The sequence below is a fragment of the Bos indicus x Bos taurus genome, chromosome 7 (assembly GCF_003369695.1).
Source record: "Bos indicus x Bos taurus breed Angus x Brahman F1 hybrid chromosome 7, Bos_hybrid_MaternalHap_v2.0, whole genome shotgun sequence".
Lineage (NCBI taxonomy): Eukaryota > Metazoa > Chordata > Mammalia > Artiodactyla > Bovidae > Bos > Bos indicus x Bos taurus.
The window spans coordinates 41,661,266-41,678,634 of NC_040082.1; the positions used below are offsets into that span (position 1 = coordinate 41,661,266).

At 45.6% G+C, this 17,369-nt stretch overlaps 2 protein-coding genes across 4 annotated transcripts in view; one reads left to right on the plus strand and one right to left on the minus strand.

Annotated features, from left to right (window-relative positions):
• Positions 1-17,369, minus strand: part of CYFIP2 (cytoplasmic FMR1 interacting protein 2) — a 134,101-nt gene that overhangs the window by 40,179 nt on the left and 76,553 nt on the right. For all 3 annotated transcript variants that reach the window (XM_027545822.1, XM_027545823.1, XM_027545824.1), the window contains one exon: positions 628-771. In XM_027545822.1, coding sequence (XP_027401623.1) covers positions 628-771 — 144 coding nt within the window. The remainder of the gene's footprint in view (positions 1-627; positions 772-17,369) is intronic.
• Positions 11,119-17,279, plus strand: FNDC9 (fibronectin type III domain containing 9). The gene is made up of 2 exons (XM_027545825.1): positions 11,119-12,675; positions 14,710-17,279. Exon 2 carries the CDS (start codon positions 14,717-14,719, stop codon positions 15,398-15,400), a length of 684 nt encoding a protein of 227 aa, XP_027401626.1. The 5' UTR covers positions 11,119-12,675; positions 14,710-14,716; the 3' UTR covers positions 15,401-17,279.

The following is a 17,369-nucleotide window of genomic DNA, read 5'->3' on the forward strand; positions in this document are numbered from 1 at the left end:
GTGACTGATTAGTGATATCTGCCAAGGGTGTGGGTGGAAAAAAACGGCAGCACATGTGTCATGGATTTGTCATGCTCAAATTAGATAATGCAGCACAGGAGGTGGGTATGAGCAGTCATTGTGTGCATGCATGCTAAGTCACTTCAGTCCTGCCCACTCTTTGTGAGACTCTTTGTGACCCCATGGACTGTAGCCCACCAGGCTCCTCTGTCCATGGAATTCTCTAGGCAAGAATACTGGAGTGGGTTGCCATGCCCTTCTCCAGGGGATCTTCCCTACCCAGGGATCCAATCTGCATCTCTTATGTCTCCTGCATTGGCGGGCAGATTCTTTACCACTAGCGCCAGTAGGCCTTAAAGTCAAAGTCAAGATTGCTGAATTCAGTTAGCAAGTTCTAGGAGTAAGCTGGGCACCAGAAAAGAAGAGGCAAAAAAACGCAGGTCAGAAAATGCATGAAATGTTACAGGGTGATAGGTGAGAGGAATCAGGGGACAAGGGCAAAGCATTCCCTGGGTGATTCCTACAGACAGAGCTGAAGAGCCTGTTACTGGATTTTTCAGGCCAGGTAAAAAGTAAAAGCAGGCCTCATTGCTCCCCACTGGGCCCCTCCCAGGGCCCCTTCCTCACCAAGCTTTTGACGATCTTCAGCAGTTCCTCCATAACCACAGCAATGCCCTGGTAACCGAGGAGTCTGCAGATGGTCTTGAAATGCGGGGGCCCCACAAAGTTCCTGTAGGAGCTGTAGATGTGGCTGTAGGCGATGTTGAGAGGCTGGAAAACAGAGGATGTGGCCAAGTCAGTGGCAGAGAACTGAATGCACACTACATGAGTCCTGGCAGGAGGTGTTTCAATCATAGAAGGACAGAAGCTTGATGTCCTTGTTCTCTCACTGGGGAACCCCTATGAATACATTTTGCAAGATGCTACTAGAGAGTGGTGGTCACTGACCACAGGATGGAGCATCTGATGGGGCAGCAGTTCCCTAACAGAACAGGAGAAAGGGCCTCCAAGCAAATATCTTTTCATAAAATAGGACTCATGCTACACTTGACTGTCCACACACAAACCAGGACTTTCACACTTGAGCCACAGAGCGAGGGTAAAACAAATGCTTTTCTTTCTCTAGGGGAATTTTCAATGCTAGGAACTGGCTGGAAGAACCGTGGTGAAACCTCAATAGCTGATTCATCGTTGCCTTCTTTCTACTTTGAGGTGTCTTCATCTATCACAGGGCGGGGTCTTGAGAACCAAGAGCCCTTGGGGGCAGGAGACCTCTGCCGACCACGTTGGAAAACCATACAGGAATTTTGAGCCTCAGTTTCTTCATCTATGAAATGAGTGGGTTGGATTAGAATACTGGTTTTGAAGCTTTTTGAGTAGCAAAAAAAAAAAAAAAGATGTCAGAAATAAGTACAGGAAATAGACAAAAGCTGAGATGTTCTGATTGGGTGTTGGTTGAGGGCCCAGAGCCCTGACCACTGAAGGGCCACCTCCACTGTCCTCTGGACCTCATGAGATGTTGTTGCTGAATTAGTGGAATCTCTGTAAGGTCTTTCTGTCTGAGAATACAGGATCAAAATAAAGGGCTCTGAGTTGGTCTCCCTTAGCTAGGTGAGACACTGAAGTTATCATTGACTTTGTTTTGAAATGCTGCCACTTAAGGACCACCTCATGCCAGGCTGCATGAAGCCCTCCAAGTGCGTTTTCAATTAATTCACACAACCCATGTATGTGATCTGTGATCTGTACAATTCTAGGCCCCATTTCACAGATGAGGGAACTGAGGCTCAGGGTGGTAAGTAGCTTGCTCAAGATCACACGATTCATAGGTAACTGAGCCCTGTCTGAACCCAGGTGGTTATGATCCCAAAGCCCAAGTTTTTAACCTCTGCCTACAAAGGTGAACTTTGGAAGCAGAATTATTACATAAACCCTAAACTTTTTTTTTTTTTTTAAAGAAAAAACTTCACTTCTAACCTTAGATTTGAGTACAGTTCTATCTGGAATTGTAAAAATCTTGTATACAGAGCATGCAAATTTGTAAAGACCACATCTGTAATCTATTAGCTGGCTAATTAGAAATCCTGCTGCTGCTACTGCTAAGTCGCTTCAGTCGTGTCTGACTCTGTGTGACCCCAGAGATGGCAGCCCACGAGGCTCCCCCGTCCCTGGGATTCTCCAGGCAAGAACACTGGAGTGGGTTGCCATTTCCTTCTCCATTGCATGAAAGTGAAAAGTGAAAGTGAAGTCGCTCAGTCATGTCCAACTCTTAGCGACCCCATGGACTGCAGCCTATCAGACTCCTCCATCCATGGGATTTTCCAGGCAAGAGTACTGGAGTGGGGTGCCATTGCCTTCTCCGATTAGAAATCCTACATGAATTAAAAAGGAACTGTGATGGTGCTTCTGGAGCTCTGCAAGATTCATGCATCAGGGAAGATTCGATTATGTTCAGCCTAGGTTTTGCATCAAGTATGTTTTACTATATTCTAAACTTCACAAACAAGCATCACAATCATGGTACCCTCTAATAAGAAGGATACATGAGGAACACAATTAGAGTGTCCACTAATAACAAGAATTCATGAGGAATCACAAGCCCACTCATCCAACAGGCTGAATAACAGTTCTCTTGCTAAGTTAATGCCTATATATGGAGAGGCTTGGAGTTTGAGAGTGGAGAAGGAAATGGCAACCCACTTCAGTATTCTTGCCTGGAAAACCCCATGGACAGAGGAGTCTGGTGGAGTCAGACATGACTTAGTGACTGAGCATGCACACACAGAGTGTGAAAAAATAGCGCTCTGAACTCTGCCTGAGCCTGGAAGAGGGACACCTTGTAGGTAGTTACTAAAGATTTCTAAATGGGGTAGGGCAGGAGGAGTTTATGTGGGGAGGGAAAATATAACTGATTAAAAAGCATGATGTTCACAGAGGGTGATGATCAGCAAATCCTGGAGTATATGAATTGTTGAGTTTGATATAGTCAACCATGGAGCCAGGCCATATAACTTTCTGTGTGTGGAGCAAACCATTTTAGTGTCTCTGTAACAGGCCACCCTGCCAAACAGGCAGGGACCAAAGAGAGGGGAGTGAGGCACCAGGGCACACGTGGCAGAAGGTAATCCCGCTCCCAAGTGAGTGCATCTCAGCTCTGGCTCTGTAACCAAAGCCCACTCCATAGTTTCCTGCCCCCTCTCCAGGGATGAGAGTGGGGAAAACAAACAGTAGACACACCATGGCTTCCCTCTGGTGGTGTCTAGATGATGGAAATGTCCCACACGTTGACTGGGTTCTTGACTACACACATGTATACACTTGTCAAAACTCATGAAACTATATGCACACATGATCTGTGCATGTTATTGACTAAATGGTTGTGCTCTCATCCCCCAATTTTTTTGTTGAAATCTTAATCCCTATTGTGATGGTATTAGGAGGTGGGACTTTGGGGAGGTAATTAAGTCATGAGGGTGGAGTCCTCATCAATGAGATTAGTGCCCTGGGAGGAAGACACATGAAAATGCTCTCTCCCTCTCCCTCTTCCCCTCCCCTTCCTCTCTCTCTTTTTCCCTCCCCACCTGCACCTCCCCTCTCTTCTCCACATGTACTAGGAGAAGAAGGCTATCTGCAAACCAGGAAGTGGGCTCTCATCAGACACGGAATCTGCCGGCACCTTGATCCTGGACTCTCTAGCCTCTAGAATTGTGAGAAATCTTTGCTGTCTAAGCCACCCAGTTACTGTATTCTTGTTACAACAGCCTAAACAAAGACAGTGCATTTTATTGCTTATGATTATACTTCAATAACAAAAGTAAATTAAAAAGCCCACTGGGGTACATCATAGTCCAATTCACTTCCCAATATTTGCTTTCAAAGATTAAAAAACAAAAACCTGATTTGAGTTTCCTCCCAAAGAGGCTGCAGCTTGAGCCCGCATGGGCACGGGAGAGGGATGGCTGGGCTGCGCTCACAGTCCAAGGGTTATCACATGGACTCATCCCCAGGGGAGCTTCCTCCTCACCCTCCCCACCGGGAGCTGGGCCTCTCCTCTGAACCCAGTGAAGCTCTGAGCATATTCAGAGTCTTTTTCAAATATCCTGTGAAGGGAACTTTTGAACAGCATGGAACTTTCAAATGGATATTCCTAGAGGGGACAGAAAGCAATCAGCTACTTTCTTCCCCTGTATGATTCTCCGACTTCTTTTCTTCCTTTGTCTGAGTCCAGAGTTATTTACTGGGGTGAGCACACCTGAGTTCAAATTCCAGTTCCATAAATTTACTAGCTAGATGATCCTGAGCAAATTATTTAAACTCTCTAAGCCTTGGTAGCTCAGACAGTATAGAATCTTCCTGCAATGCAGAAGACCTGGGTTCGATCCCAGGGTCAGGAAGATCCCCTGGAGGAGGATGTGGCAACCCACTCCAGTATTCTTGCCTGGAGAATCCCATGGACGGAGGAGCCTGGTGGGCTACAGTCCATGGGGTCACAAAGAGTCAGACATGACTGAGTGACTAACATGTTCACTGTTTTTTCACTCCCTAAGTAAAGATAATACCAACTCTGGGAGGATTGTACAAGATTTAAATGAGGTGACATACATACAGCTCTTAGCATGGTACCAGGCACGCTGGAAGTACTGGCTGAAATAACAGCCCTTCATATTCCTTTCCTTTGGTAACTGGAAAGGAAAGACTGAGACATGTGACACAGGAGGTTGCTCTGCCTGGGACAGAGGGTGGGAATAGATGTGCTGCTAACTCCCCCCACAGGTGCAAGCTCCACTGCGGTCTTCCCTGTGCTCATCCTTCTTAGCAGCCTCCTTAGCCGCCACTCCCACCCAAGGAGCTTTTAACACAAGTTTCCCTTGGCACTTCCTGGCAAGCACAAATAAAAATGTAGTTGGGTAGATGGAACCCTTTAGCAGCTCTCTCCAGAGTTCTAAGCAGAGAAGAATAATTTTGGAATTGTTTAATCACACACAGGGCCAAAAAAATAATCCCCCCCTTACAAACCCACACACAGGAGGCCTCTTGTTGACATTCCTCTATTACTCTTGGATTCTGGTCTGGACCATTCAGGCCTCAGTTGATGGCCCAAGCTCAGGAAGGACTAGCATGAAGTGAGCAGAATTCAAATCCTCCTTCTAAGTGAACAAGGTCCCCACATTCCCCAACCGCTGGCCCCTTCCCCAACACACCACACCCATGCAGGAGGAAACACACACACGCATGCTAGGAAGTACATGCACACACACACCCACAGGGCACCCATCTGACCTGCTGGTTCAGTAGGAGGCTGGGCCCTATTGAGAAAATGTGGGAATATGGGAGCCGGGGCATTTTCTGAAGTTTGGCAAGGAAAAACAGGAATGCAACATGACTTGAGACATTGGAAACTTGCTACAGATCTCTTATATAGAACCAATCCTGCTAACTGACTTGGGCTACAATCAATGCCTGCATTTAGAAACTACGTACCTTTAGAAACTATGTACCTTGTTTAGGATGTCTTGCTTAAAATTAAGCTTGGTTAAAACCATCTTGCTCACAATAGATACCTTTATGAGATCTCAAGAAATAAGCCTGATTCAGGAATTGGAGCCATAATATCAATGTGTGATATATATGCATATTTGTTCAAAAGTGAAATAGCATTTTAAGGAGAGAAAAAAAAGCTGAGTTGATCTGGCAGATTCTGGGAACTGTAATATCTCTATAAGTGGACTTTTAAAAAAATTGTGGTAAAATATTCATAACATAAAAGCTACCATTTTAACCATCCAGAAGTGTTGTAGATGGACTTTTAGTCATCAAGTGTCTATCTTCACCAGATGATAAACAAGACCAACCACTTCAAACAGGGAAGCTTGTTTATTTGGCAAATCAAATTTGCAAGCAATTTGCATCTCTGCTTTCTGGAATCACAATTGCTGTTTTCAGAGATCCCAAGAGGAATTAAAACTGTTTCTAATTTCCTGTTTTACTTACAATTTCTCTAATGTCCCTTGAGCAATTTGAATGCCATCAGCCCACCAACACAAACATAGCTCTATAATTCAGAGAGGGAAAGAGCTGGAGCTTTACTCTAAAACATGCAGGTAAATGAGGATTCAGGTAAATGAGTAAAACAGTAATGGCATCCTTGTTGGGAAGACCACAGAATGAGATGATTGAAAGAACTGATAAATCCTAAGTTACAGGTTCAAATCCATTGGAGGGCATGAGTAAAAGTGCTCATGTCTGTCTGTCACTTTTTGATGTCTGGTGAGCCATAGGGCTGGTTCTCCAACATCAGGGTGTCCTTTTGGTCTTCTTGGCTCAGAGTTTGAAAGATCCAAGTAGAAACCTCAAGAAATAAGTCTTCTCCTGTTTTCTGTCCCATGAATAAAGTCTTTTGGAGAAGGCAAGAGGGAGAACAGGAACCAAACCCTCCTGTTCTGAGATACCCTATCAACACGACAATATCTAGAGTTGCCAAAAGTTTTTTGGAGGAAACCAATGATGCTGCTTTTTAAAAATTCTGTACTCATAAGATGATACACAAGTGTATCATAATTCCCTGTTCATGAATGTTTTTACATAATTCCCTTGTAATTGTCCAGTTGTATTTGTTTCTCCATGGCTGCTGTAACAAATTACCATAAATCTTATGGCTTAAAACAACAGAAGTTTATTCTCATAGGTCTGGAAGTCATAACCCAAAATCAGTATCACTGGGCCAATGTCAAAATCAGCACAGCCACACTCCCTTTAGATGCTTGAGGCAAGAATCCGTTCGTTGCCTCTTCCAGCTCTGCTGGCTGTCAGCATTCCTTGGGTGGTGGCTGCATCACTAATGGCAATCTTCAAATCCTTCTGCTGAGATCTGGCCTTCTCTTCTGTGTGTGTAGCCTTCCTCTGCCTCTCTATTATGAGGACACTAGTGATGGCCTTTAGGACTTGTCCTGATAAACCAGGATAATACTCCCATCTCAAGATTCTTTACTTGATCATATCTGCAAAGCCATTTTCCCAAATAAAGCAACATTTCCAGGTCTAGGATTAGGATCTGGTATCTCTGGGGGCCATAAGCAGCCTTTGAGACCAGGTAATGCAGGCACAATCATCCCCATTTAGCAGAGGATTAAAGCCCAAGTGAAGGACTTCCCTGGTGGTCCAGTGGTTAAGAACCTGCCTGCCAGCACTGTTTACAATAGCAAGGACATGGAAGCAACCTAGATGTCCATCAACAGATGAATGGATAAAGAAGTTGTGGTACATATACACAATGGAATATTACTCAGCCATAAAAGGAACACATTTGAGTCAGTTCTAATGAGGTAGATGAACCTAGAGCCTATTATACAGAGTGAAGTAAGTCAGAAAGAGAGAAACAAATATTGTATATTAATGCATATCTATGGAATCTAGAAAGATGCTTTGATCAGCCTATTTGCAGGGCAGCAGTGGAGATGCAGACATAGAGAACAGACTTATGGACAAGGGCCGGGGAGAAGAAGGAGAGGGTGAGATGAATGGAGAGAGTAGCATGGAAGCATATACACTAACATATGTAAATAGATAGCCAATGGGAATCTGCTGTATGACTCCGGGAACTCAACCGGGGCTTGGTAACAACCTAAAGGGGTGGGAATGGGTGGGAGGTGTGAGGGAGGTTCAAAAGGGAGGAGACATATATACACCTATGGCTAATTCATATTGATGTATGGCAGAAATCAAACCAATATTGCAAAGCAATCATCAATCAATTAAAAATAAATATAAACTAAAAAGTAGACAATAGTAAAAAGTAAATCTTACACTTCATATTCACTTTTAAGAGTATTTCCCCTAATTTCCTTTTCCTAGAGTATATATACATGATCACCTATGTTTGCTTATTATCTATCAAATGATATTTATCTTGATTATCTATGTTATCATCACTGGATTTTCTCTGAGAAATACTGTCCAATAATGTTACAATAAATAATATGTGTGTGTCATTTAAAAAAAAGGAAAAAAAGCATCCACCTGCCAGTGCAGGGGACACGAGTTCAATTCCTGGTCTGGGAAGATTCCTCATGCCTCAGGTCAACTAAGCTCATGAGCCACAACTACTGAAGCCAGCATGCCCTAGAGCCCATGCTCTGCAACAAGAGAAGCCACTACAAGGAGAAGCCCATGCACTGCAATGAAGAGTAGTCCCCACTCGCCGCAACTAGAGAAAGCTCATGCACAGCAACGAAGACTCAGTGCAACCAAAAAAAAAAACCTTAAGGAAAGTCAGAAAGCCCAAGTGAAGTGAAGTGACTCTCCTGCAGTGAAATACAAGATGATATTCTGCCATATCTACCAACTGCCAAAATAACAATATTCTTCTGGACTGGGGGATAAATAATGTTGTATAGCCTGGGAGAGGTGCCACACAGATAAGATAGCAGGGTAGGGGCAGGAAGTTGGGTGCTGATGGTGTTGTGGGGCCAAGGCAGATTCCCCTGCTCGGGCCCCATGTGAAGTGCTGGCGCCCAGGTATAGAGCAGGCTGAGATGCACCCAGCCTGCTGCAGCAAAGCCCTGGTTTCTAGACCCCAAGGACTACGGCTTCATGGAGAGGCACTGCAAGCGTAAAATGAATTTCTCTGAGGTCAAATCAAGGCTCACACTGGGGCACTGTTTAGACACCAACAACCAAATCAAACAAAGATCACACCACCAATCTCCAAAGACCAAAACACAATTGAGAAGTTATTGGTATAATTTAAGAAATGATTTGTGCCACAATCTATATCACTTGGGAGGCTGTTTTATGATAGAACTCTACAATTCACTTAGAGAATAACATTTTTTTTAATGTTTTGACCCATATACTAATTTTGGTGACCAGTTGCTAAAGGTTTTTTACATTTAATATTAACCCTAACCCTAAGTGTCATGAACCTCCGTCCATAGTTCATCAGGTACTCTATCAGATCTAGTCTCTTAAATCTATTTCTCACTTCCACTGTATAATCATGAGGAATTTGACTTAGGTCATACCTGAATGGTCTAGTGGTTTTCACTACTTTCTTCAAGACTAACCTAGATAGCATATTCAAAAGCAGAGACATTACTTTGCCAACAAAGGTCCGTCTAGTTAAGGTTATGGTTTTTCCAGTGGTCATGTATGGATGTGAGAGTTGGACTGTGAAGAAGACTGAGCGCTGAAGAATTGATGCTTTTGAACTGTGGTGTTGGAGAAGACTCTTGAGAGTCCCTTGGACTGCAAGGATATCCAACCAGTCCATTCTAAAGGAGATCGGTCCTGGGATTTCTTTGGAAGGAATGATGCTAAAGCTGAAACACCAGTACTTTGGCCACCTCATGCGAAGAGCTGACTCATTGGAAAAGACTCTGATGCTGGGAGGGATTGGGGGCAGGAGGAGAAGGGGACGACAGAGGATGAGATGGCTGAATGGCATCACCAACTCGATGGATGTGAGTTTGAGTGAACTCCGGGAGTTGGTGATGGACAGGGAAGCCTGGCGTGCTGCAATTCATGGGGTCGCAACGAGTCGGACATGACTGAGCCACTGAATTGAACTGAACTGAACCCAACCCTAAGTGACACAGCTCTTAAGCAGGGGAACCTGGACTCCAGACTCCGGAAGAGGAAACACCTTTGGACTGTATTTCTCAAATGTAGCTGATTTTCTCCCTGCTTCTACCTGCTACTTTCAGGTGACTGGATATTCCCTATGAGATCTTTTAGTTCCTTGCCTGTTCCCATCACCCTGGAATCCACCAAATTGCAAAGTCCTGTCCCCAGCTCTCAGAGAAGTCAACCACAAGGCAAAGAGCTACTGTTGACCACTACTGACTGAAGGTCGGCCCAAAGGGTAGATCGGCATCAAAGAGGCCGGCTGGGAGCTTGGGGTCTGGACCAACAGACCTCGGTGCAGGGACCTGCTCTGCCACCGCCTAGCTTTGTGATACTTGTCAAGTCAGTTAATCCCTCTGAGCCTCAGTTTCTCCCTTTATACAATGATGGTAAGAGGGCCTACCTCAAAAAGTTCCCCTTGGGTAAAATGAGAAAAAACATGTAAAACACACCAAAATGTTCTCAGTGGTTATTTCTGAGTAGTTTGTGTTTGACTACTGTCTTTGAACTTTTTGATACTTTTTAACACATTTTTAAAATATAGCTGTTTTAAGGAGAGAAAGAGGGAAGGAAGCATCATGCAGATGGCACACCTTGTCCATCACAGCCTCTGGATGAAGCTACAGCCAACTTAGGCAATGGCTCGTGTCCACGGACCTTGTCTTCTAAATAGTAAGAGCCATGGGGTCGCAAAGAGTCAGACACGACTGAGCGACTTCACTCACTCACTATTCCTAAGCCCAGCACTACAGAGATGGGTTCATCTCACTGCTCCAACATCATCAAGCAGGTCGTATTAATATTTGCCTTTTACAGAAGAGTTAACCAAGGCCTAGGACAGTCAGAAAATTTGTCCAAGGCCATACAGGCAGGATTTGAACCCAGCCTGGGGTCTTCAGCCTCTGGGTGGCAATCAATTTTGGGGCCAGGGCATGCCCTCTCAACTATCCCTTCACTGCCACCTTCAGGGAGGGAGCAGGGACCCTGCTTTTGGCTGGTTTCCTCTGTAGTGACTTACTGCTGGTGTAAACCAGCCAGAGGCCCCCAGGCCTGAGAGCTGAAGAGGCCACCATTCGGGTGACTGCAGAAGGGTGACTTTACCCTGAAGGTGGAGACAGTGAGGAGCTTGGCTGGGTGTGATCTCCTGAGTTAAGTGTCCTCATGTGACCTGTCTACCCACAAGGGCTCACTGGGTGCTCTGGGTGCTGCTGGTTAATGGTGACGACCCAAGGGAGCAGGATGAGCCCTGGCCTTGGAGTCAGGGTTCCCTGGACCCGGACTCCCCACTTGGCTCTGCCACTCATCAGTCCCCCGGCCTGGGGAAACCTTTCCTTCTCTCGGGATCTGTGAACCAAGAGGACATCTAGACCTCACATTCTCCCAGTGTCTCAGCTTCTCAAATAAAAAGCTCAGTGTGAAAAATGCCATCCAGGAGCATTAAAAATAAATTCTCGTTTTTGGTGGCAAAGGCTTGAGCTTCATCTTGTCGCTCCACAGGTCCCCTAACTCTGGTATTTTTATTCTCCTCAAAATAACCTTTTCAAAAGGCATCTGCAAACTACTGCACTGGCCTATCTGGGGAGGACGCTGTGATGCTCTGCAGGGACTCACCGTTAGCATGCATCACAGCAGATTCCAGCCAGACACCTGGGAAGACTGAATACCACAGGAAGCACAGAGCAAGTGTCTAATTGATGGACACCCGGCATCCCGACACCCCACGTCTCAGACCCTTGGCCTGGGCAGGGTCTGTGACTCACTGGGCAGCTTTTATAACTTTTTGATTATCACTGATGTGAATCAAAAGGAGACCTTCGTGGGTTCACTTGGATACTTTGGCCAAAAACCAAGAAGAAAAAAGATGACTTTTTAAAAACACCTAGCTTGTGTTTTATTATTGTTTTATATGATTCAGGCCTAGATCCATCTGAGCAAGGGCTGCTGAAATTACCAGAAACATGATGGCTTCAAACATTAGGAATTTAATCACTCACAGTTCTGGAGGCCTGAAATCAAGGGGCCGACAGGGCCATGCTCCCTCTGAAAGCTCCAGGGGAGAAGGCTTCCTTGCATCTTCCAGTTCCTCCTGGCTTCTGGCAGCATTGCTTCAATGGGCTTCTGCCCTTTGCCTCTCTCTGTGCATAACTCCCGCTTTCCTTTCTCTTATAAAGACACCAATCACTGGAATCACCCTAAATCCAGGGTGATAACACATCTAGGTCCTTAACTAATTACCACAAAGTCTCAACTTCCAACAAAGGTCACATTCTGAGGTTCTAGGCAGACCTGAATTTGGTGGGTTGGGGATGGGGAACACTCAAACCAACTCAGGACAAGTGTCCTGATGGTTTAGCAAGCATGCCTCATGTAGGCTCAGGACTGGGGCAGGGATGGTACTCATGTTTTCTATCTGATATCTGGATCCAGCCCAAGCCATTAGTCTTACAGATAATGAACTGAGGCCCAGAGAATAAAAGCATCTTGACCAATGTCATGTAACTGGGTAAAGCCTCAGGAGACAAGAATAAAGAAATAAGAGGACGCAGAGGTGGAGTGGCGGTGGGTTGGGTTGGGAGGGGATGAGGAGGTAATCATATCTTTACTTGCGGGAAAACAGAGAATGGCATCTTTGCCTTTGAAACCACTGTCCAAAGAAGGTCTGGATGAGGGATAAAAATGATAACTAGCTTATTAGAGAGATAATTTAGGGGCCTTTGAGGAATTAGTTTCATTCTGAGGATCAACATGGAGAGGACTGTTTGCCTTTTTTTCGGCTGAAGGAATCAGAGCTCCTCTCAATGAGCAGAAGCCTTTCCAGACTGAAACATCGTGCGTACAGATGCCTGCTGGTTGCCATGGTGAATGATGCTGATCTGAAGAAATGAATAATGTGAGCATTGGGGGCGACAGTGCAATTACTCAGACAGTGGTGAGAGAGACATCAAGGAGAGCCCAGAGAGCCCAGAGCAGAGGAGGGGAGAAGGCAGCATCCTTGGGCTCTGATCCACTCTGCCTCTGAGGGGTGCCTGATAACCAGATCACTGCAAGCATCAGGTAAGGGACATACATGGCTCTTCTTCGGAATGGAAATGGCTTTTCTTTTCATACTCTGCTTGGAGGAGATTCAGGCAATGGTAATATGAGTAGCTAAAAATAGGGGGGATTGAGAGACAGAAGAACAAATACAGGGAGACATCTAATCCTAAAAGCTGTGAATGCCACATCTTGACAGAAAGCTTTTTAAAATGTCTGCTGTAGAAAACTCAGCCTGCAAAGACAGCCAGTGCAGATGTGAGAGATTCATGACAAGAAACAGGATTCCCAATCACTCCTGATGGAAGGGTTTACGAGGGCTATTGCCTCTGTAGCACAAGTAATGAATTAAGCTCTTTTCATTGTGGTCGGAAGTATATTTGTAGAGACGTGGCAGGTATTGGGACGGCGTGGACGGGTGTGTTTGAGAAGGAGACCCACGGAGGGAGCACAGGTACTCAGTCTCCTCTGCAAAAGACTCTCTTCCTGGAGGGATCTGCGCACCCCTGCCTCCTCCCTTTAATTCCCCATTTTTCTGGGAAAACATTTCCAGCCAAATGGCAAGGAACTCATTCCTCTTCCTGAGCATTATAGTTTACTGTCATCTTTAGATAAGAAAATCAAGCACTGAAGATCACTCACTGCCGGGCACCTTTCTGCACCTTACTTCCTCTAGGAGCAAGGGCATGAGAATAGGAGGTTGGAGGGAGGCAGGGAGGAGAGAAAGCAGCTCATGAGGAACCAGTCTGGCTTAGTATCCAATTCAGGTTGAAATCTGATCAACTGGTTTTTTTTGTTTTTTGTTTTCTTAACTCTGCTGCTGCAATCAGAAATGAAACCTCTGTCTTTCATAAGAGAGAGTAGGGGCAGAGGACTGGGCTGGGTGATACCTATCTATGAACATACACAGGTTGACTATGGCTGTCTCTAGAATTTTAGCTCAAGGGCAATTCAGCGGAGAAGAGCTGAATTCTCCCAAATACACAGAATTAAAAAGAAACTAAAAAGCTTGAAGATGATGAACTCTTACCAAAGTGAGAGGGAGGCAGTCAGAAGAGGGATCATTTGATGTGTCGGAAAAAGCGGCAACCCAGTCTTAGTACCAGCACTTCATTTTCTGATAACATTCTACTACTAAACCTGGAAATCCAGAGGTTATGTGGCTTTGGGTCTTGTTAGATAATGGCTTCTCTTAGATTGTTCGTCTGTAAAACGGGAATCTAGTTCAAAGGTTGTGATGAATAAAGCATATTTGTTACAGTATGTTGAGCTTCTAGCATGACCTGTGACATAGCAACTGCTCGCTAACTGTGGCTGGTGATTACCACTGTTAACAGTCACAGAACCAGCAGTATCAAATAGGAGCAGCTCTGCTGGTATTTGGAGCTGATTATCTTGACCTGCGAAACTAATTTCCTGGGTAATTCCGCTTTGAAAAAAGCAAACAAATGGACAAAACACGATCAGAGGCTTTGGGGAGAAATGAGCTGTCCCTGAGTGACTGACGCAAAGCGCCTCTCGCCACGGGCAACAGAACTGCGAGGCTAAAAACACAGTGGCCAGAATGTTCTAGATGAATGAACTCACAGCACTTGGGGCAGCAACAGGAGGTCTACAGGGAAATTTTAGGTGAAACAATCATCTGGCTTGGAGGTCACAGGCCCATGGTGACTAACATGGGGACCCTGAGGCTGTGCTTGCTTCTCCTTCATTCCTTTTTCTTCTCCCTCTTCCTTTTTTTTTAAGGTTTGGGAACCATTTAAGGATTTATTTAAGGATTCTGAGACAGGGCAGCATGGGGCTGGGGGATCTGGGTGCATCTTTCCTAAGCCTGCAAGCCCGGCTTGCATGAGATGGCCCTGATCTGATCTGCGGTTCTGCCATTCCTCAGCTATGCCCAGCTGAGTATTGTCACCTCTTGGCCTCCATCTCTCATCTGTTAAACGGGGGCAATATTAGTCTTCATGTTGAATACTCAATGCACGGTGGCTGTGATTAGCATAAATCAACACTTAAATGAGGACATGTCACTCTTCACTTTGATTCTGGTTTCAGAATCGTGATGAACATCAAGGTTGGGAACGTTTCTTATACAGGAGCCATCATTTCCTGGTCGTCCTCGGAGCCCTGCCTGGAGGACTATTACCATATTATGTATAGGCCCAATTGGAACAGCATCTTCTCTGGCTATCTTCGCTACAGCTTCCACCACGAGGAGAAGGTGCCTCGAACAATCAGCTCCGTGGTGCTGGAACACCTCACCCCTTCCACACTCTACTTCCTGTGCATCAGCTGCAAGAAGATTCTCTTCCCCTACAGGCACTACTGCACCATGTTCCACACCCTGGATAAGACTCCACTGGCCGCTGGAAGCTCCCTGGTGGACCCCCAGATCTCGCTCTGGGTGCTGATGGCCATTCTGCTGGCCTGCTTCACGGCAGTCTTAGCCTTCATCTGCCTCCAGTTCTGGTGCATCCGGTGCCACGAACCTCGATGGTCTTACAGAGCCGGCCACATGGAGGAAGCCAATGGGCTGGTGAGATGGCCAGAGGAGGCCCCGGGGCTAGGTCAGGGGGAGGAAGGCCTGCAGGGGCTCCCCCTGGTGGAGCTGCCACACAAAAACTCTGGAGAAGATGCAGAACCAGAAGCTGAAGCTGCAGCAGTGGAAGCTGGCCAGCATGCCCCCGATGCGGGTGCCTTGCAGAGGGAGGGAGATGGTCAGGCTGTATTGCCTCGTTTTGGGTAGTGAGAGGTGGGGAGGAGGCAGCCCACACCATGTAGCTTAAAGGCCTCCATGCAATAGGTCTCCTGTAAAAATGCATCTGTAGACTACCCACTCATCTTCCCTCAAATGACTGAGCTCTTGTGAACTACTTGGTTGGATGAGTGCCCTTTGACAAAGCCCTTCAAGTTGGAAAACACATACCCCATGGTGGGCAAGGGGAGGAAGATATCTCTTAGGAGGGTCCATCTAGAGCAGCAGGGCTCAGTTAGAAAATAAAAGCATTATTTTAAAATTAAAACAACCATTAGTATATTATGGGTTAGAAATGGAAACTGACATGACTGAAATAAAACACACTTCAAGGAAATTGTTAATTGAAGATAGGCTCTTCAGTTAAACTTTCAGTCAGCTGAGGCAAATGTCCAGGCTCCTTTGCTGTTACAGCAGTGGGGGGATTATTTTGGAAAGATGTGAGAAACTTTGCTCTAGAGTATTTTGCATACCAAAATACTCTAATTCAGCCAATTGCACACCACCTGTACCCCGTCTTCACTTTTTTTGAACCCACAGACTAACCTTACTATTATTAACAATGCATTTTCTTTATATTGAGTCATTTAAAAAACTTATTTTAAAAGGAAGCCCATGTTATTCCCCAAATGAAAAGCCAGCACACTTCTGCTATAATAAATAGAAGAAAAGAGACCTAATAAGCAGAATGAAAACAAAATCATATTAAATTTGACTTGGATACTATTACTGTCTAAGGACTCTAAGCTTAGGGCCTGCTCTCTTTGATAAAAAGGGAGATTAGCAATTATTGGAGAGCTATTAAAGACATTTTGACACCAACTCAAGACTTGCTCCTTGATATCATCATCAAGGTTTAAAAGAGAATAGAAAAGGGAGTCCCTTTGTGAGCCATTGTTGATTCATGCCATGCCTGTGAACTATCCACAAGGCTGTCTGGAAGGGTGCCTTGAGACAGCAGCCTTGACCAGACTGGCTGCTCTGGAGGAGACACCTGCTCTGTCTCAGCATCAGCCTAAGACTTTCTAAGCCCCACCTTCCCACCTTCAGGCCCGAGTGATGGGCACTCATCTTTGTTCCTTACCTTCCCAAACTAGGGCTCCCATACCTAGAGGAGCGCCTTGTCTAACCAGGTTACACTTATCCAGTTACTTCTTCTAAGTCCATCTGTGCTTATGTTGTGAAAAATGGGGTCAGAGGTGGCCATTTTTCATCCATCACAAAAAAGAACCTAAGCTTTTTAGCTGTTTCTGCACTCTTTCCGTGGTGTTCTCCTACACAAACCTGCAGGCTAAGATTAGCCTGCAGGCTAATCTCCTACATAGGTCAAGGTGTTGGTGAATCTGTGTGAAGGGTGATCCCCTGTGTTCAACCCCCAGGGTGGAAACAGAACTGGAGGAGGGTGGAGATGCGTCTGCTTCAGTCTCTGCTAAATCTCCAGCATGGAGACCCTGCCCAGCATGTTCTAGGGCTTAAGGAATGTCTGTTTAACAACTGGCAAAGGACTGAAGGTCCAGAACAGACACTGCCTGGGAGGCTTCATTAGTGTCAGGATCGGCATTGTGATCCAAGCAGCAAAGAGACAGGACGAGACCTCTCAGAGGTAGTTTTGGCCATCTGGGATTTCCTTCAAAGTTCCACCTTCCCAACTGCTTCCTGGCTGCAAATCCTTCATAGTTATGGAGCACAAAATCCCAGAATTGCAGGACGATATGACAGTGAATCAACCGAGAACAGGAGGAGATGTGATGCCAAGACAAGGAGACCCTCTCACCTGTTTCCCCATTCCCACCCAGAACCCAGCCCTGCCAGGTCTGCGCTCACCCCCAGTCTTGCTAGTTGTGAACAAATAAAGATGAATATATTCATAGTTGTTTCTTCCTGGACCTCACTGCTGCCTCTTTATCTCCACACTTCTTGCCTTTCTGATTCGGGGAATACTTTCCTATTTGCTTTTGCT